Source organism: Labrus mixtus, chromosome 7, assembly GCF_963584025.1.
Source record: "Labrus mixtus chromosome 7, fLabMix1.1, whole genome shotgun sequence".
Classification (NCBI taxonomy): Eukaryota; Metazoa; Chordata; class Actinopteri; order Labriformes; family Labridae; genus Labrus; species Labrus mixtus.
Genome location: NC_083618.1, coordinates 1,957,443 through 1,978,991, shown reverse-complemented (window position 1 = coordinate 1,978,991; position 21,549 = coordinate 1,957,443). Strand labels below are relative to the sequence as shown.

The 21,549-nt window shown below is 38.9% G+C and overlaps 1 protein-coding gene across 5 annotated transcripts in view; it reads left to right on the top strand.

Moving 5' to 3' along the window:
* The first annotated feature begins 1,437 nt into the window (after nucleotides 1–1,437).
* camk1b (calcium/calmodulin-dependent protein kinase Ib) overlaps nucleotides 1,438–21,549 on the top strand; it is a 37,314-nt gene continuing 17,202 nt past the window's right edge. Inside the window, exons 1-3 of one of the 5 annotated variants that reach the window (XM_061042030.1) lie at nucleotides 1,457–1,575; nucleotides 3,223–3,235; nucleotides 6,722–6,797. In XM_061042030.1, coding sequence (XP_060898013.1) covers nucleotides 6,763–6,797 — 35 coding nt within the window. In that variant the 5' untranslated portion in view covers nucleotides 1,457–1,575; nucleotides 3,223–3,235; nucleotides 6,722–6,762. Of the gene's footprint in view, nucleotides 1,576–3,222; nucleotides 3,236–6,721; nucleotides 6,836–21,549 lie in introns of all 5 variants that reach the window. The other 4 variants (XM_061042028.1, XM_061042026.1, XM_061042029.1 and 1 more) reach the window with 4 other exon arrangements.

Below are 21,549 nucleotides of genomic sequence, written 5' to 3'. Positions count from 1 at the left end.
ATTCTACAGAAACACAGGTTACTACTACAAAAAATAATGTCACATTTATGAGCAATAGATTAAAAATTAGTAGAATGCACTGAAGCATCGATATTGTGCGTGGATTAAGTATATGTCACAGAATAAAAAGAGTTGGATGAATGAACGAGCCTTAAAGAAGTTTAAGCTGAAAGGTACAGAAATAACCACATGGCTGAATAAAATGTGGCATGAAAGATCTTTAAGGTTTGAGTTTACAACACCCCAGTAGCCTGATTCTATTCTAAAAGTGTAGCATCTGTGCATTGAATCAAATTACATTGAATGATTTTGTGGTCCAGAGTTTTATACATAATAGACACACACACACCTACAGCTTCAAGTCCTTTACCGCTGATATAGCCTATCCATTAGTAACCTATACATTGTAACACAGCCTATCAGTGTAGCCCAACTATAGTTTATCGTCTTGTTTAGCCGGTTCAATGTCTATTCAGTCCTATCTTTATTTAAGCTAGTTCATTTGTCCTTGTTTAATCTGTTATCTCTTTTAACTTCCTCCTGTAAAACTTTTTTGAGCTTTGTAGGTATATTAGAATAGAATAATAGAATAGAATATAATTACTTTATTAATCCCAAACTGGGAAATTGTGGCGTAACAGCAGCAGGTTATCCAAACACACAATATTAGCAAGAAACACAATATTAGCAAATTTAAACACAATATAATATTAAATACAAAGTAAATAAGCACTAAAAATATCAAAACTAAGAATGGGAATATATACAACCAGGATTTAACTAAACATTACTAGTCTTAAATATGAAAAGATTAAATACAACAGACTTTGCTGGAGATAGATGTAAATGTGCAAAAACAGTTGTAAATGGACAGTATTGACATAGGGAGCTGTCCAGAGCTGTGCAATCAGTGATACATAAGTTAAAGTGCATGAGTGTAGACATATTATCAGCAGAAACTATACAATATAACGGCGAGTAGACAGACAAATGAAGTGAACATGAGTGCAGGGATAATTTGTAAATTTAACATGTGCAGAACAGATTACAGTAAGGAGAGACAGATATTATCATGATGACAATACTCTGATCGCAAGAGGTGAGCTGTTGTACAGAGTTATGGCCTTCGGTAAGAAAGGCATTAAGAGCAACTGAAACCTCCTTGTATATGAGCAACATAGTCAGCCTAAAAAGATGGATTTTTTTTTAAATACCTGCAATGTTAGTTTTCAGCAGGGGCAATTCATTATAACCTGTCAAAAGCTGCACCTTGAAAGAACTCAAGAGCATTTTACCCTCAGCACAGCATGGGAGCCACGGGGTGGAGAAAGGCGACCAGTCATGTTGCAGAACTGTTTACCTGTTAGCAGCATTCCGTGCACTGATTGGTCCGTCAGCCACCCTGGTCCCGCCCCCCGAGGTGACGTCCAGAGGAGCGCTGCTTCTGTGTGAGGTTGCCAAGTACAGATTCCGGTGAAAGCCTTCGTACAGTCCATGGTGAGAGCGCTGTGAGTTTGAGAGAAAGACGGACAGACTGACACGGACGCCGGACCTTACTGCCTGACACATTTTTAGGTAGGACAGAAATCCCGCCACAATGTCATGAAACAAAACTTTGTGATTTTGACTCTCTCAAAAAAAAGGCGAAATAAATGCTGGAGCGTGTTTGTTTGCCATTTTTTTTGACAGGTCGTTTGAAGCAACCAACGTTTAGCTAACATTAAAGGTTGCTTTAACGTAGCCTACATTTGTACTCTTTGGTTGTGGGGTTGAATGAGTTAGAAACGTTAGTTGACAAGTACACAATGAGTCGTTTACTTTACTGTAAAATACCAGGTGTCGTCATCCGCAGGTCGCGTTTTGCAGATGTATATGTACCATTCAAATGAAGGGGACCTCTGTGTAAATTAAGCTGCAGTCTCTGACAGACTGAAAGCTCAGCATCCATGTCAGTTTCCATGACAAAAAAGTTAAGCCAGACTGCTTTGTGAATCAATGTTTTGTAATTAAGTTCAGGCAGTTGTCTGACCCTCTCTAGCCTACAAATAACTCTATAAGCTGTGTGTCTATAGGGAGCATTGGCAGGGTTTTTTAATCCCTTCACTAGAAATGGCGGGAAGGTTTTCTTGATAAACATAAAGGGATGTGTAATTTTCTACTCCTTAAGAATGTTAAGTTTGACCATTCACTCGGTTTCCTTCCCCGTTTCTGTCTCTGTCCCCCCCCCCCCCTCTCTCTCTCTCTCTCTCTTTAACTCACTGACACACACACACACACACACACACACACACACACACACACACACACACACACACACACACACACTCCTCCTCACCGCCTCTGTCGATGGGATGATGTCAGGAGAAGTTAGTCTGCTAATCAATTAATAAGCCCACATTGAGAGGAGATTTGCTGTGCGTCACTGACACTAGCTGACCAATCAGACTGTCAGTAAATCTCTGTGTTTGCCCATCAGCCAATGGGTGCAGGGCAGTTGATTGATTGGGGTGCATGCATAATGGGTAGGTTTTGTAGATTAGTTTTCTGATTCCCTGAAGAGCTTATTTTTAAGAGACTAACAAGTAGCCTATCCCAAACTTGCTCTGTGGATCTGCAGTAAATGTGTACCACTTGGCTTGAAGGAAAATGTGCTGCCCACCATTACAGTATAATTCAGTGTTTTGGTCCATGATGTACTAAATGTATGGATGGGGCTTTGTTGTGATGGCTCCTATAGCTGTATTCATTGTGGTCAATGTACTAATTGTTTATAATTGTTTGAGGTACTCTAGGTTTCCGATGAGACATGCTGGGTTGCTGTCCTTCAAAAACACATTATATCTATGACATTTAAGCCAAATCAAATTTATCAGGAAGGTTCTTCCTTCTGCATCTCTGAAATCAAATTTTAGACCAGAGACGTACTGACCTTCTGAAACCCTGAAGGAATGAAAATCTCAACATTGAAAAAAAAATGCCTTCCTGCATGCATGTTCACTATCTCAGTTTGGTCAATTTTAATTTGAAAACCATGTGTCTAATTTAATTTTAAGTTTGTTCTGTTTGTCTCTGAATTCATAAATGTTGTTAAATATTTCACACCATTGCAAATTTCATTACCCACTCAAACACCTTAACTATATGCTATTTGTCACATTTAACTCTGGTCATCGGTATGTGTATGTGTTTATGTGTGTTTCTTCTGTCCACTGCACATCACAGGAATGGGAAACCAGTGAGTACAGCGGCTCTCTTTTGTGTAAACCTTAAACGAGGGTGAATGCTGCATGTCACATACTATACTCCGGGAATGTGATGGTTACAGTAGAGTTCTTCTCCCTAGCTCAAGCCTCTTCAATCCTGTTGCTTCTTGCGTTTTTTTTTTTTCAGCAGCTAAACTTCACCCAATAGCCAAAAGTCATGTCATCAGTGAACATGGAGGGGCTGTCTTTGCCCTCTACATGCTCACTTGATACCTGCATGTGACTCTCCTCTACTCTCCCACATGTTAAAAACTTTCCTCCATTTACCTCCTGTGTCTCCTAAACTTGAACCTTAATCTGCTGTTTATAGCATTTACCTGTTTGGAAAACACCTAGCCCATTGCTCAACTTTGACATTGTTGTTAAAAGCTCTCTCTCTATACGTTAACTGTGTTTCTTATAACGTGATGATGTAAAACATGTCAAGATGTTTGTGAAACCAAAATGTTAAAGAGGACATTTTGGTGCATGTTGGGATTTTTTGGGCTGCTAAATGTGAAGTTCTAAGATGATCAGCAAGGGAAAACAGTTGCCAGACTCATGGATTTTTAATGTTTAAAGGACTTTGATGTTGAATATCACCCATTCTCAGTGCATGAATTACCATGAATCTCCATGAAATTCCAAATGAGCGAGGTGAGATGCTACAAAAAGCACAGTGGAGGAAGAATTTCACCTTAAAACAGGCCTAATTCACCAGCAGCTATTCTTAATCTATAGGGGTTACTTGTCTTTGAACAGGACAAATGTTATGGTCTGTCTAAATAATGCTCCAACTGTTCTTTATATTTTCACTTAATCCTTCTTGATACATCTTTATAATCTATCAATTCATCATTTAGTTTTTAAGTGCCAAAAACACTTAGTATTAATCAGTTACAACATACTGTACAAACTCAAAGTCCTCTATTTAAAACCCAATATGAGATGGAAAAAAAACAACATAAGAAATTAACAATTTGTTTGCACAGAGGGGCATTGTTTTTCCAGACAGTGCATGTTGACCTACATCAGAAGGGGGGGAAAAAATCATGTCCTGTAATGGATCTTCAATTTCCAAAGAAAGACACTGGTGTCAAGTTTAAGATGTACACTGGAATAGAGTTACAGCCTGTTGCATATTGTTTGTTTGTCTACTAGCTTTAAGAATTGAGGAACAAACGGCACACCTTTTACACATATTTCACTGGACTTCCTATTTACTGCTTCCCCTTAGCACATTTACTTTGCATGCAGCTTTTTCATGCCTAATTTAGCGTAACTTCCTTTACTTCAGTTGCTTTAAATGGTATGCAAAATTCAATGGAGGAAATGATGAATTGCTCAGATACTAATTTAAATTTTCAACTGTAAGCTTTAACCTTATAGGGTTTTGGTTATATTTCCCTAAGTTGTTCTCATATGCATAAGTTGTACCCCCAATAAGATGTAACAAATGTTTGGATTTCTAAAGTAGCGTGTTTGTGTATTAATACAGCACCTCCTCTCTGGTCATGCAGAAGCATATATGTATACTGGATCGCATTGCTGCCTCTTGTGTGTTCTTCTTATCCATATTGAACAGCCGCACACCAGATCCGCTTCTTTAATACAAATAACACACTGAAGCCAGACATCAAAATGACCAGATTGATTTCAACCTTAGCTTCCACCTGCCTTTACACACCAAAGCAATTTAGAGACTTTCAGATTCCATGGCTGCTCCTTTGGGTTTCCATGACAACAGGTATGAAGCTGTCTTCTGTCATTAGTGAAGGCAGTAAGAGGACCATGGGTTTGTGTGTCTCTGTGTGTGTGTGTGTGTGTGTGTGAGAATGTCTCTAGATCTAGGCCAGTTTGTGCATGTGTGCATCAATCAAAACCGCTAGAAGAGGCTGTGTGTTCTAATAACATTTATCTTATCTAAGAGCTGCCTTCATACACACAATAAATCTAAATCTATCTAGTTTAATCTGTCCTGATAGGGAGATGATAAACTGTGTTGTATATTGTCTTGAACAAAACGGCTCTAGTACAATCCACAGCAGTATGTTAATCTCGTACAGACAGTGAAGGTGGCAGACAAGCAGCAGGAACAGTAGAGGACGGAGGTATGCTGATGTGAACAGGGCTATTTTAGTCCGTCAGGTCTTGAGTTATTGGCACTTAAATGGTTTGGATGAAGATAACTGTGACAGAAGGATACTCCTTTATGACGAAGACAAACATCTGTTTTTTAATCTCCTGAGAAAGAAACAACCAAATAATTAACATTTCCTGTCCTTTTTTGACTTCATGGGCAGGAGGGTTTTATACCATTGGCTTGATATTTAATTTGGCTCAGGTGGCGCAGCTTATTTTTATCACTTCACTCAAGCTCAGTAAAGTCATGCAAACGTTACAATTAAGCTGACAGGCTCATGAATTTTTAGGTTCTCCTTGACAGTGTCCCTTCCAGACAGATCTTAAAGTTTCAGTCACACTTGTTTAACAGTGCTGTTATCAAACTAAAGTAAGCACCGGGGGAAAACCTTTGCCTGTTGTTACTCGGAACTTGTCAACCTTAGTTATGTGACCAGCATCCACAGCCTATAGCACTCCACTGTATTAAGCAGGTCTGACAGCTCTGTTGTAGAATGACAATGTGAACCACTGTAGTCGTTTCTCGACTGGACTCAAAGTTTACTTATTAACCTAAAAGATTTGACTTTTAACCTTCTCTGCCATAAATTATTTTGTTGATCATAAAGATACCTCCTGAACATGACATTACTCTTCATTGCCTTTGCTTAAATTTAAAATCACCTACAGCGTTGCAGCCACCTTAGTTTTATAGTAAAGTGGATAAGATGCTTCCTGATCCTGCACCCTTTGTTATGTGAATTGTGTTTGGAAATTGTATGAGAGAAGAAGCAGAGTTTCCTGCATTCTTCAGTCCCCTGAGACACATGCAATTGCCTCTGTAACAAACTGATCATATCATGCAACGGTCTGTTTGTCTGGCTGTTTGTGAAATAGTCCCTGCTTAGTTTAGTACACCTAACCCTACATGTGAAAAAGAAGAAGAACTCATTCTTTTTGCATGATGAAATTTCCCAAAAGTCTAGTGGTTCTAGTGAGTCGAGAAATAAAGTGTTCACAGCGCAAAAGTAGCCTATAACAATTCTCACATGGTGACCACAAGCAGCTTTTTGACACGTGCAGTTGATTTCAGGTATAATGACATTCCTGTGTTTTTGAGGTGCTTTACAAATTGCCTTACAATATTGGTCATATGTTTTTTGGATTTCAGCATTTACCAGCTGACATCATATTGCTGTGATATAACATTAAAATGATTTGATTCTATAAATATTTATTTCCCATCCATATAACAACAGTCAGTGGCACTGTCAGGGCAGTTCTGTATTTCCTGCAGGTGGAGGGGTGGAGGCAGCTAAACTGTTGGTAATTCCTTCTTTCTTCTTTTTCCTCACCAGCATTGTTTCTGACCGTAACAACAAGAAGATGCCTCTTGGTGATGACTGCCATGCCTGGAAAAAGAAGACCACTGACGTAAGAGATCAGTATGACTTCAAAGAAGTCCTTGGAACGTAAGTGTGTCAATGCCAGCAGCAAAAAAAAACCAACTTGTGGTCCAGTTTGATATTTTGTCCTCTTTGCACTCTGGGAAAGTTTCAGTAAAGGGTGTGTGTTTTGATATTTTTAATGATGTATTTACTGTTCTCTCAGATGGACAAATGATTGACGATTAGCAGTTGTTTTGTTTACCTGACAGCAAGGATCTTTTTTACTGTCATGCCAGTTTGTTGCCTAGGAAATGATTGTTGTGTGACCACTGGATATTTTCTGAGGAGTTATTAGTTATGAATTTATTACTGTGAAACTATCCTCATGACATGGTTTTTGTTATTATGTCATCGTGTAATTGCTCACAGTTTATTTATGCAGTACTGCTCTTGTCAATATTCCTATATAAACCGGCATTATGCCTTATTGGACACCGCAGGCTCTAACATGATCAGGTTTTGGTGCAAGCAGCACAGGTATGCCACAAGGTATGCTACCGGTTATTTCCAACTTCTCAGGGCCATTTTTTGTATCAATACAGATAAGGTGGTCCAGTGAAGTTCAATGTTTGTTTAAGCATTAAACATGACTTAACAAACTCTTCAAAGCAAATGAGACAGTCTCTCGTGGCTGGTAAACATTTATCCAATGAATCATTTTGAGAGCAGGAGGTGTCTGCAGGATGTGACCAGAACACCATTACAGATCTAGTGACATGTTTGTTTGGGCAGAAGTCCAACGACTATTTCTCTGTTTAATAGAAAGGATGTTTTCACTCAAGTAAACAGGATGAGTGGTAAATGTTCTGTGTGTTGGGTCTCTTTCAGTTTAAAACAATAGCCCTGCAGTACTTTTCCTGTAATAGGATCTTGCTGCAATATATCTTTAGAAGCTCATTACATTAATGTTTTGTTGACACAGTTGATTTACCTCTCAGACGCAGCGTCACATACCAAGAAGAAAGCATTACAGTGAGGCAGATATTGCTGCATGCACAAACGTGTACGTAGAACTTTAGAAAACATCTCTTGAGGAAATGCAGTTTATGATAAAATCGCACCAGTAAATGAACAACTGCCATAAAAAGCTGTGTTATGGCTTTTGACACTAAAACTGATCATAAACACTTCACTGAGACCTGCTCCAGTCCTGCTGCTGGATTGAATTACATCAGATTTCAGAGTTGTTATGGGAAACTTGGAGCTTTCAAGGATTTCCCAAATGACTTTAAAAAGACATCATACAGCTAGACTTAACATTACACATTATTGATAAAACCATAGGATGCTAAAACTGTGATTGTTTAGAAAAAGCGCAAAAATGGAAACATCTTCTCCTACAGCATTACTTATGTGCGCAAATAATCCTGAACCTAAGGTCAAGCCAAACCCGCTTTTGTCTATTTCCAGCATTTTTATATATAGATGCACAAAACAGACTTAGATTAATCAGTTTTACTTGACAGCAGCTCCTGCCTTGGATTGAGCTTCTAGAATTTTTAGTGTTTATGTCTGCATAGCTGGCCAGTGTCAGACACTTTGGGAGGGGATGGGGCTGCTTTTTTACTTTGAGGGTGAGTGTGTTTTATCATCTGAAGTCAATGATTGTTGGCTGTGGCTTGCAGCATGTAGAGCCCTGTCTATGTAAGGGAAGCACATCTGTCTGCCTCAGTGTATGATAGTACTTGGCTTGTTACATGACCTTAGCAGCAGCATCAACAGTACTAGAAGAGCTTGATACTGAAAATTACAGTCAGGGTATTTCCTTTGGACGTCTTTCAGATGTGTCTGTCCAGAGCCTCCATGTTTGTTGTTCTGTGTTTCTCGGTATTAAAATCATTCTGTGTGTGTGCATGTGTGTGTGTGTGTGAGGGAGAGAGAGAGAGAGAGAGGGAGAGAGAGAATATGGGTGGGTTGGTGTTATCCATTTGTCACTAAATGGACATGCTCCGTTTCTTTAGAGCAGATGGTAGGCCCCTTCCTTGTCATTTGTAGACCCATAACTCATTTGCTGCAGCTCTTAAGCCCAACTTATGTTGCAGTCTATTTTATATTTATACAAATGAGCAGTAGGACCATATAGCTCAAATGACCAAACTTTAATGGAATGTAGAATTTGGAGAAAAAGAACACATTACCCAACACCAACCCCTCTTCGGGTTGACTTAGTCCTCTTGTCTGAATTCTCATGCTTTCCATCCGCTGTGATACATTTGCCCAACTCTTCCTAACTGGCAGACCATCTTGAACCTTTGTTCCCAAAGAACAAATTAGCCTCGAAGTGCCCTGCAGTTGAATGTAACTTTAAAGCCTATTACTCTTTGTTATATAATCCTCTGTCATGGACGCTGAGTGTCATAAAATAGGATGTTTATTTAAGGTGTGCCACTTTTTACACACCCATATCCTTGTTGGTCCAGGATTAAGCTGTCCGAATCCAACATGAAACCTAAGCTTGTTTTTGTGAGTTCATGAAACCATCCGTAGGGTCTTTGGACACCTATGCAGAGAGAGTCGGAAACAAATATTGAAGTCACCTAATGAAAAGGAGACCAAACCTTCGACACAGTTAAATCATTGATACAAAGTCAGTCACAGCCTGCCGGAAGGACCCTCACCCTCTTTTCTGTCTGTATCTGTACTGCACCCTCTGTCATAAAGAGGCTGTAAAAAAAAAAGAAGAGGGCTGCAAAGGCAGAATGATCCGATTCTGTGAAAGGAACTAAACTAGTCTTTAATACTTACAAGTTAAGGTGAAATATTTCATTTATTTTGCTAAAAAACATTTACCTATGCAACAGTTGGGTATTACATGTACAGTTAAATATAGGAAAATCAAGACAAATAAAAGATGCATAAACCAGTGATTGGTGCAGAGATAAAAAAAAAAAAAAAAAGCGTTTTCCATTCTTTCAACCCTGCTCTTCTCTCCAGTTTTCCACTGGTCCCCTGTAAGGAGCTGAGCTTGTTTATGAAGAGATCACCAGCTCACAGCATCATTCAGTTGCGTGCCACATTCATTATTTGCCATTGCTGGATTGTTGTCTAGGTAACAACAGGAAACACTTTCCATAATGGACTCAAATAGTCACTATGGAAACAAAGTTTTTATTTTTTATTTTGCTATTAATAATCCACCACCGGGTTCACATATGTGCATTGTGCTTGACATGGACTCGCTCTCTGTTTTACAGGGAAACAAATAAAAACACACATACTGGCAGTTTTCAAGAAATGGTCTCATATGTGACCAAAAGCATTAACTGTGAATAATTTAATCGCTGAGTCACATCGTCGTCACATCTTCAACATAAAAGGCTTTCGCTATACAGAAGAATGTACAGTACACTGAACAACAGAATTGTGTTTTCATTAAACATCTTTGTTACAATCTGTAAAAAATGATTAAGATTAAAGATGTTAAAATTGTTCTATAATTCTTCATACAAAGTTTATCACTGATTATCTTGATTATACCTGACAGATAAAGGTTATATTTGATTGCTTCTTTTGAAAAGATTGGGTACTAACAGCAGAGGCATGTGCGGGATTGTGCACTGAATCCCCAGCTGCTGCCACATGATTTTGTAATCAAAACAGATGGGCTTTAATATTGCACAAGCAGGAATCAACTTTCACTGCAACAAAATTAAATCCTCTTTAGCTGTCCTTCTTTTCTCATTTCTGTGACTCGTGTTAATCTATTCCTCTCTCTCTCTCTCCCCCCCTCTCTCTCTCCATCTCCCTTGTTTCTCTGTTTTTATTTTTATCTGTCCAACCCACCCAAAGCCAAATCCCTGCTGTCAGAAATACAGCTCCATTTCAGCTCCACAACCCTAACAACCTGACTCTGTTCTGCTCTCACAGGAATCCCTGTGATAAACACAAGAGCATATTCTTCATAAATTACAATTAAAAAGCCCATTTACAATGTGTAATGTTGGTGTGAGTAAAACCCCTAAATTCAAAGCTATCTGCAACAGCACAACTTGTGTTTATGTGTAACATAAAAGTACAATATCTGAATAAGAGCCTGCCATTCCTCTCAGCACAAACATCCATCTGCACTTTCTTGTTTGGAAGATTTGGATTCTCTTGGCTCACTTCTTTCAAATATTGACTCTCCTTACACTACATTACGTTGTTGAGTATTTCCTCATTACAACCTGGCTGATTATTGATTTACCGGCCACATATTTAGAACATTGTTATTGATATTTCCTTGTAAATGCAGCAATTCTATAACGTGACAGCAGGGTCTATTTTTAGCTTTTCACTCCTTCTCTTTCTCTTTCTCTCCTATCATTTCCACCTGGGAAGCTTGCATGACAGATCGTAATCATTATTTTATTTCTGTACCATTGATGTGAATCTAATACGGTCTTCAGCAGCATTACATTGTAAAAATCAATACAGGAAACAGCTCTGACCTTTTTATCTAAGCTTTTTATTTGTCATCATTCCCACACTCATGTCTTTGTCTCCTAATGACAAACTGCAGATATAAATCATCAAATCTGTCCCACTAGCTGAGTTAAAGATGCTTTTTTATGCCTTTATATTTTCTCAGCTTGACTTCTGTAATTCCCTTGTCACCTGCCTCAGTAAGTCCTCCCTTAGCCTTATAAAACTGATCCAAATCTCTGTAGCAATTCTTCTGACTATGTCCAGCCAGCACCTGGATATATCTCTGACCTGCTGCACCCCTACAGCCCCAGTTGATCCCCCAGGTGCTCTGACCATGCAGGGTCTCTCTACTTATTTTCCCTCGGGTCTTTAAAAAACAAACTAAACATGATGGTACCGTTGAATTTGTGGCTTCGACACTTCAGAACTCTTCCATTGCAATTACACTCGGGAGCATCATCAGATGAAAAGGAGCTTAAGAAGTGTGTTTTTAAATAGGCTTATGAACATCTTTTGTAATTTATACAGCTTGTATAGCTTTTCTGAGTTTTTGTTCATTTTTTGTGATATTCCGTTGTTGTCGTTGTTGTAATTATCATTATTATTTTAATTTTGTTAGGCACTTTTTGACCTTGTTCTGAGGACGGTGCTGTACTAAATAAACTTTGCTATGCCTTCAGGTTTCCTTTACTGACATTTCTAATGCCGAAAGCAGCAACAGGGAATTCTATGCATTTCAAGAATACTTCAACAAAACACAGAGTGGATGGAGCAACAAGCGACAGGGCATGTGAGGAAGTGGAGTGTGAGCGAAGGGGAGCGTGGTGTAATCAGTGAAAATCATTATTGCTGATGGATTGGCCCTGGCCTGTTCCTGTTAGCTCAAGTTTAACAGTGCCCTAGTACCCTGTCCTCACTGATCGTATGATGAGCTTTGGACCACGATCGATTTGGGAAGAGGGGTTCATTCGTGAGTGCGTGTGGGTGAGCCAGAGAAAGGGAAAGTTTTGTTTTCATTTTTTATGAGCACATGCTGTGATGTCATTATTGTAGGTTTAAAACTTGTTTCTCTCCAGCTCTCTGAATGATTAGCTATCACTCATTCATCATCACACACCCTCTCTTTTCACAAAATAACGAGCCCTCTTTCCCACAGCCTGTTCTTTAAAAAAATAAAAATTATCAGCGCGTATTCCTTGTTGCCTCCATACATTGTGGTCAAAAAAACGAAAAGATGGAATACATTTTAGTGTGTGATATTTGTAGTAGACAACTTTGCTCAAGCTATTTTTTACACAAATCGAAAGAGGAACCTTTTGCTCCACGTGATTCTTGTCTTTAGTGTTACATTACACTGGTCAAACACGGATGTAGCAAACTATATGAGGGCCCTCTGCTTCTGAGTGGAAGGAACAATAACCCCCTCTCAATTGGGTGTTTGTGATTGTGTGTGCACTTGTTTATTTTTATTTAACCTTTATTTAACCAGGTTGGTCCCATTGACCTGACTAGTAAAAGCTTGTGCAAGATGTAACTGTGAAGGGTTGTAAAATGTGTTGAGCTTAAGTGTAGACTCTTATCTTAATGTCCAATGCATTTCTGTTAAATAAGGATAGTGTTGTAATTTTTACAAGGAATAACACAAAAAACCAAATGTGCCTTTAAAATCTCTCTGTTTTAATATCTATATATCATCCATATGTTCATCTTGAGACCACAAAAAGTTAAAAGGACATTATAATTCAGCCCCAATTCAGACAGATCTGAATCACTGCTCACGTCTCTGACTTATAGTTTTGATAATTTGGTCAGAATTGGCTGTAAAATTATTCATTCTTCTTCTTTGGTTCAGCAACACTACAAGGCTATGTTAGTCTCCTGTTTTAGCATGCACAGCGGTTGTCAGCAGGAAATTAAAATGTTTCCAGCTGCTTATTTTTCCATTATTTCAAGTCACTTCCCCATCTATTGAACTACATCGTTCCACTGGATGAAGGAGTTCACTCAGCTGGAGCTAAAGCTTACGTTAGCAACAGCTCTACTCACAGCTAAGCTCGTCCCTTTCAAAGAGTGATTTTGAACTTGAAACTGCTGCATTCATTGTTTTTACCAGTTTCCATGAATTAACCGGAGTGGTGGAGAACTCTGCAGTTATTCCGCTTTAGCACACCCTTAACAAGAAACCCTGAAGAAATCAAAACACAAAACATGCTGCTAACAATCACTCAAGCTAGTAACAGCTCATCTCCCAGAGCCTTCTGACATCCTGTGTGCGATGAAGATGAGCAGCGGAGTAACAGTCTTTTTACATGGAACTGCTGATGACTCTGAATCCTCACTGTTAAACTTCATTCACTTCACTGCCATGATGCCTATCTTCCTGATTTCCAGATAGAGTACAGTAGGCACGCATCTATCAGTCATCATTCTTCAATGTCATCATGTAAACCTGAAAATTAATTGATGTGCAGACACAGCAAGGAAACAAGATATGGAATTCAAGGAAATTTTAGCCCACCTCACCTCTTCGGTATGCCTAATTTTTATGTCCTTTTCGACATTCAGTGTTTGTACGCTGAGCCAGAATTGAATGTATTCAAAACGACGATTAACAAAGTAGTTCAGAGTAAAAAGGAAACAGCCACCTTTTATGGAGCAGATGAGTCTCCCAGCATGGGAGCTGTCCCACTTCATCTATTTTTCATCTCTCTCCATGCTTCTCTTTTGCTCTCTCTTTACTAACTCCCCCTCTCTACTTATCATTTACTACTAATCATCATTTTTATCCTATTCTATTTCATTGTCACTTCCCTGCTTTGCTTTTCTTAGCACTTCTTTTGTCATTAGGGTTTGATTGTGACTAAGCTGGATAAGACAGAGCTAAGATCTTGCTTCATTATACAGTGCCCTGCGGACCTCGAAGCACAGGACAACATGTTACTGAGTCTGTCCTTGTAATTCTGTCCCAGGCCAGCCAAGACTGTACAGGCAGTAAGGGATTATAATGAGAAAGGCTGTGGGACGATGTACATGACAAGCCTGTGAGTGTACTAAAATTTATTAGAGGGGATATATTGCTGCGAGCAGATGGAGATTCATAAGTGGGCCAGACAGTGAGCATATACATGTGTGTTTGTGTGTGTGTGTGTGTGTGTATTCCAGGAACAGCAGGGTATGCCATGCTGAGCTGTTCTGAGCTGAGACAAAGGCTTCTGTTTGAATTAGGTCAGACCGGGGCTGAAGGGCTGAGTTTGCCATAAGTGGGGATGGATTTTCAGGATTGGGTTGGGAATTGGAAATGGTCCGAAGTTGTCACTTTTCAAAAGAACAGATAAACTGTAATTGCTATGATTGCCTGAGTTATGAATCAGATTTGGTTTTAAATGAACCAAAAGCTGACCTCCTTTTTGTCCTGTAATATGTATTTTACTTTTGCTGATAGCTTAAACGCTGACCAGGAGGTCATTTATATACCCAATAATATCACACATCTAAATTAAACGCTGCAGAGAAAAGACATGAGTAGACAGATGAAGGGACAGAGAGACAGGAAAGAGTGCCATAGCCTTACTGCCCATATTCCCCTCTTGATTAAAAGTTACAAGCTGTCCACGTATAAGAAAACTGGCTTGAGAACCCTTTCCTTGTGTTTTTATCTCCAGTTGTACAAATCCCTCATACAAATTACAAGAGAATTTCTTATGGATATATATATATTTTTTACCTTGCTTCAAAAAATTCCTCTCTAAAAAGTTGACCTAAACGATGGGAAGTGGGTTCTATTCTGGAGCGCTGAAAGTGGCATTGATTGAGTTAAGGCTGCTAAATGGCTAATTTGTTGGCACATTGCTGACAGCCACCTCAGAGCAACGCCATCCTTACAGTGAAGCCATGTTTCCGCCTGATAGGTTTTAAGTCCAACGTTTGCTCTGAATTTGGCCACATTTTTGTTTCCACCATCTCCTGATGGAAATATTTGAATTGAGCACACTAGATATTTTGACATTTTAGCAGCTTGATGCTAAGTAGGTCTGTCAGAGATTAGAGGGTTCAGAAACTGGCCCTCTGCTGGAATCTGTGAGGGCTATGAGGATGGACTTGTCATTGAATAAACTAAAACCAGTCCACCGACCATAATACTAAAACAATAAGCTTAATTTTGCTTAAAGGCTTTCTATGTGATTTTTCACACTTAAATATAATATAAATCAAGTATATCCTCTGAAAATAACTCTGTGAGTCATGACTGTCTACAATGGGTGTAACACCTGAGTCCCACTGTCTGTGATGTTTTCAGAGTTTTCAGAGTCCTATCTTCAGTTTGTTTACATCGCCTGGATGGCCGGCTGACTCCTCCCCTCACGTATAAAAGTTGTTTAATTGAGGGACTAGAGAAAAGAAGAATAACATACTGTACTCACTGATTAACTGTGTTTCTAGATCACGCTCATTTCAGGTAAATTTACATGCAGTGTGAAGATATGAGCATAATAAAGATCGCTAGCATTAGCATGCTAACACAACAATGCAGCACGAGTTGTTTTGGTTTCATGCTGGTGCTCAAGGGCGACATCTGCTGGATCAAAAAAAAGCCTTTAAAAAGTTTTGAGATACTTGGTCTATTTTGTCTTTACGAGAGCTTCTCTCTACTTAACGTTTCTATTAAAACTCACCCCAAGTTTTTGAAAACATGACCCTTGAGGAATTAATACTTTTCAATGTATTGATTTCTGTCACTCAATCACAACCAGGTCACTTACTCGCCATAATAAAAGTCAAGTCCTTGTTCAACACTGAAAATGTTAACTGCTACAATGAAGACCACTGCCTATTTTGTTAGAGGTTCATGTTATCTGATTTACACACCAGATGCTCAAATGTAAATTGTTATTAATTTCTACATCCAGATTTACAAATGGGCTGAAGTGCGTGTGCAGTTTTGGTAAAGAGTGGGACGAAGGTCGGTAATCCAGTCTTGCTCTCTTCCTCACCATCACCGAACTCATATTTGAATCCAGGACACAAGAGGGGTATTTATTTGATAAGGTATTTGACTGATCACTTAACTCCTGCCAATGTATGTCCATGTTGCTCATTTGTCTTCTGCGCTCCTCACTTTTCCTCTCCAAGCAATATTTTTGAGTGCACTGTGGTCTGCAGCCAGAGGACACAGTTACTGGCAGTGAGTCATAGCAGCACCATGGCAACACTCTTATAAAGGTATAATTAAGATAAAAGTGAAGAAAATGTGTTAGGAAAGCACATTATATTTGTTATCACATCAAATTTGACTAGAGAGGCCAACTTGATATTCTGATAACTGGTTCGTTACAGTAAAAGTTTTCAACTGTAACACTTTAATTTCAGCACAACCACCAAAGCAACGTTCAACAGCACAGACACATTTGATAACACAGATATGTTACTTTAAGAGCAACTTGCAGGTTGGAGACTCCAGTGATTCAACTGTTAGAAAGAAAGGCAATTTTATTACAACATTTAGAAATTAAAACACTACAAGGACTCCTGTTGTCACTTTTAGTAAGTTTGCTTTTACTTCTGCATTAAAACCAGACATCCTGATGTGACATAGCACTGGAGAGTCCCACTGATTTAGGTTATGATTAACATGAATAATTATGGATCTAAATGCCTTTCTTGTAAATGAAGAGAAAGAAAATATTCATTCATAGCCCCCCCCCCCCCCCCCCCCCCCCCCGCAATGTGTAACTTAACTGGTGTGTGCGTGATACCACAGAGAGATGTTTAAAACAGTGTGAAAGATGTTTTATTAATCAGTGTGAAAAGTTCTCAATACTGAAACTGTGAGGTTTAAAGCCGTTGCTCTCCTGCTTCCCTGATCGTATTTTCAGACATGTTAAGTTACTACTTCTGAAAACACACTTTATCCTGTTTCACAATAAAGGCCTTTCAACATTATTACACTGGGAACTTTTATTGCGAATAATTTGTCAGAAATAAAATAAAGATAGTGATAACATCGATTATCACTAATATTGTAGGGAGTTAAAGTATTTACAGCCGCTCATTTGACTTCAGGTCACAGCCACAGATCTCTGCTGAGTGGAGATTGGTAGGTTAAGCAATTTCACCCAACACTACACAAAGAACCTGCTCTTGGCGGGTGCTTATTTCTAACCCTGTTCATGACCAATGAAAAAACTAAGTCCTGTCTCTTCCCCTGCACAAACCGCACCGAGGATTCATGGAAACGGTGGAATCGATTTCCTGTTAAGCTATAATACAGTATGTGCAAATGGAACAAACCCAATATTGAAAACATCTGAACCACTGTCAGTGTCAAACTGTAAAATATTAAAACAATTCTACACAAATATTTAAACTCGCTACCACCTACACCTGCACATAAGCCAGGAAACTGCAGCTGAGCGTGTAGCTCCCTCTGTTGTTTTAATCGTTTGCTGCCTGCTGCATCTTCATACTGAGCTGATTGAGTCAGTGAATGATAAGAGTTGTTTTTCCGTAGGCCAAAAAACCTAAGCAATGGTCCAACAGGCACTACAATGCTCAGTCACATCCAAAAGTTGTGTGACACTTCTGTGTGGGTGTATCACTACAGCTGACCCCCTGTCATAGTATGCAGTAACTATAACTGTTGGAGCATAAAATCTAGGTTTGGTTTTTACAGTTCTCTGTGTTTGGACTGCCCACAGAGCAAATATGGTCTTTTTATGTTTTCGGGCCAGTATCACCGTTGGGCATCTCTCAGCTCTGATTGGACCAGATGGTCCTTCCCTATGTCTCTCTGACCTTTCCACAGTTACTATTTTGTCATCAGCTTCCATACCTCTCTTACCAACTTCTCAGCAGGAAGATGGCACCGTTGTTTGGAGTAGGAGAGTTGTTGGATAATATGTGAAAATAATACATGGCACAGAGTCAAGGGAAGCTCTGTATTAGAAAACAAGGAGAGCTCCCTTGCTATGAAAAAAGAAAAGCCAACTAAAGGGTGCTAAGACATGGACTAATTTTAAATTCAAGAACAGGCTACAGTGTGAAAATGTGACACTTACATGTTAAAGTGTGTCCGTGATTGTTGAAGATATGTTTGGTGCTTGCTATTTTCACATGAAAGCTTGGCTGGTTTTGTTTAGGTAGGTTTTTGTAGTAGTCTGCTGTTCCGTGTTATCATTAATGTTTTGTGGCTGTGTGTAAGTGTGCATGTGTGGTGTTTAGTTTATGGGAGTGAACACAAATGAATGCATGATGGCATTTAAGCTCCTAATTCCTTTTTTTTTAAATTCCTTTGATGCACAGAGTGAGTCGTTGTGGGATGCTCACATGAAAAGGTTGCTTGCAGCTGCAACACTAAGTGTGTTTTTTTTAAGCAAACAGCTTATTCAAGGAGAAGACAGACATTCTGTCAGTGAAAGTACATTTGAACTTTTTTGAGCAGAGCCATTTAAAAAGGCTGCCTGGTATCGACTGTTTGGAGATTTAACATATAGTTTGTAAAACAAGTTTTGGCACAGTAGCACAAACGCGACCGCTGGAATATATGATGTTTAATCGGCTGGTAAATATTGACTTTGTTTGAGGCTGCAAGTATGTAAATGAATTTGCCGCGCCTGCCTGTCTATATTTAAACCTTGTGTAAAGAATTTGCACAGTGGATTTCTGAGGACACTCCTTCTGTTTGGATAGTGGCAGTCAGTGTGTCTTTATTGGGAGTTTAGTGGCTAAGAGCTGTGCAGTTGTAGTGTGTGTCTTTACACCTGATGGGCACATATCCTAAAATTGTGATAAGAATGTCCTGTTAAGAACAGGAACAACTCTGTAAAAAAAAAAGTTATGTACTTTATCATCCAGTTGAAACCTTTTCTAGGATTAAGCTCTCAGCAAACCCAACACACCTCAAAGCAACATTCATCACAATTCTGCTCTTCATAGTTCTGATGCTGTAGAGTATTATGTCAGTGTCAAGTTAAAAAAGGACTATTTTGATTCAATTCATTTAACATACACTTCTATCCAAAGTATTGTTAATCTGAGATTGTGCAACAATTACAGTTCGATGGCCACGTCTGGCCCATCTATTTGAAACACAAGAACATCAGTTACACATGTAACTCTACTAAGTTTAACTATTGTAGCTTATAACCACCAGTAATAAAAAGGACTTGGGTATTAACATCAAGAATGAGTACCCAAGTTCCTGATGTTGTGCAGGGCAAACAAGGCCATGTGAGCCTTAAATGTTAGCCGGTCATGAATCATTACACCAAGGCTCAGGGCAGATTTAGAGGGCATTAGTTTGGTTGGTCCACACTTGAAATTGATCTATGGTTAAGAAGCTCAGAGATTGTTGAGAGGAGGATTTTGTGGTTAACAGTGTCAAAGGCAGCTGGCAGATCTAGCAGCAGTAGGACTGAGGACTGACCAGCAGCTCTAGCCAAACGCAGCGATTCTGTTGCAGACAGTAGTGCAGTCTGGGTAGAGTGGCACTAAAACAAAGAAGACTATCGCCAGACCGTAGTGATTTTAATTTCGCTTTTATGCCCAGAATAAACGTCATCATGAGTGGAAAAAGACTATTATAATGTATCTAAAGTCCCCAGCTTGCAGAATTATTCTGTTTTAAATGGTCTTTGAAATTATTACTGTTGTCTAGCACAATAAAAGAGATACCCTACAGTTTCTCAGAAAAAAGGAAGTATGGTATTGAAATAAAATGTCCCGTGTCAACTGGTGATGGGAACACCTTTTTCTTAATTCAGAATACAAACATGTGCTTCTTGAATGGGTTTGTTTGCAAAACAACAAGCATACAATGGGACTGTTCATATACAGAGACACACAAGTGTTCTTGGATTTTACCAGTGTTTGTGTGAACCACTGTGTGACACCTCCCCAGAGCCCCCTAGTCTGTCAGTGGGTGCATGGAAAATGTCAACTAAATCCTCCAGATGCTGCAGAGGAATTTGCAGCACTGAAAACCCTCTCAACACAGCTGGATTTCTGCCAAAGCTAATGGCCTTTCTCTCTGTGGCAGTATTTACTGTCTTGTTGAGATTGAGTTCCACAAGTTTTCACTCTCAGGATAAATGTTACTTTGATCAGGGAATGGATTCAGAGTTTTCATAGCTTTAAGGTTAAAATATCAGTTTTGTCATATCATTCTTTGTACATGCTTTAGCCATGTATTGAGTTTATTTATCTCCAGATTAAGGCAGGAAAGTAGACTACACAAAATACAACTGTAGATGTTGGCATGTTGATTGATGGAGAAACCGACAGACCGTAGTTGTTTGCTCAGGGAGCAATTGTAAATACAGCAGCAGTCTCAAGTGTACACAGGGCAACTTCATTACATTTACACGAAAGTAAACTTGTACAAGTGCTGTGTGCATGTTACCCAATAGAAAACACACTCTTGTTTTCCTGTGAAAGCACCTTGAGGGTCTGCTTGAGGTGAACCTTCCAATATTTTGAGTGCTACTGTTTCAGTTTGTAAGTTTTAATGTTGCAGTTGTAGAGATACAAATTATTTTATATATTTGAATGTACCCAAAAGATGTATTGTTTGTAGCCAGCAGATTCTTCACCCTGAAGAGGACATAATTCATAGAGAAGTTGTGATATCTAAATATCTTCTCGTTTTGGTTTCATTGGCACGGGAACTATTCAGCCCTTCCTGATAAAGTATCAGCAAACCTCATGACTGGACAGTAATGGTTCCTCTCCACCCACACATGCAGCTATATGTGGCAGAAGAAAGACTGTTAGGCACAAAGTGACAGCTGACATTCAACCTGCCACTCACAGCCTGTCTAGCCTTTGTGTGTTTGAATCCTAATATTGATACAAGACACCAGTATGACTTTATTTTCAGTTATGGTTCATATTCCAGCTTCTAAACGTTTCTGTAACACCAGTAAACCCACATGTTTTGGGGAAACAAAGATATGCTGGAACATTTCAATACGGCCAACATTTATTGGTTTTATTGGTTAAATAATAGTTTTTCCAAAACAAACACTTACCAGTAATGCAATTTAAAAATATCAAACCAGTGCAGCACAATTTTTCTAAAAGGCTTTACTGTAAAAGTATAATATTAAAAACATGTATTGGCCTTGTAATTAACAAACGTTCAGCCTGGAGAAGGCTGTAGATTCAAACAGAATAGAATAGAATAGATGTTTATTTCCATTTGCTCAGGTACAGGACAGTACAGGTTGGAATTTTTGTGTGTTTCTCCCTGAGTCAGCTTCTACAAAAAAGTTAACATTATATATAAAAAAGAATTCTAAGAAAAAAAAGAGTAGAAGTAGAAGTACAAATAAAAT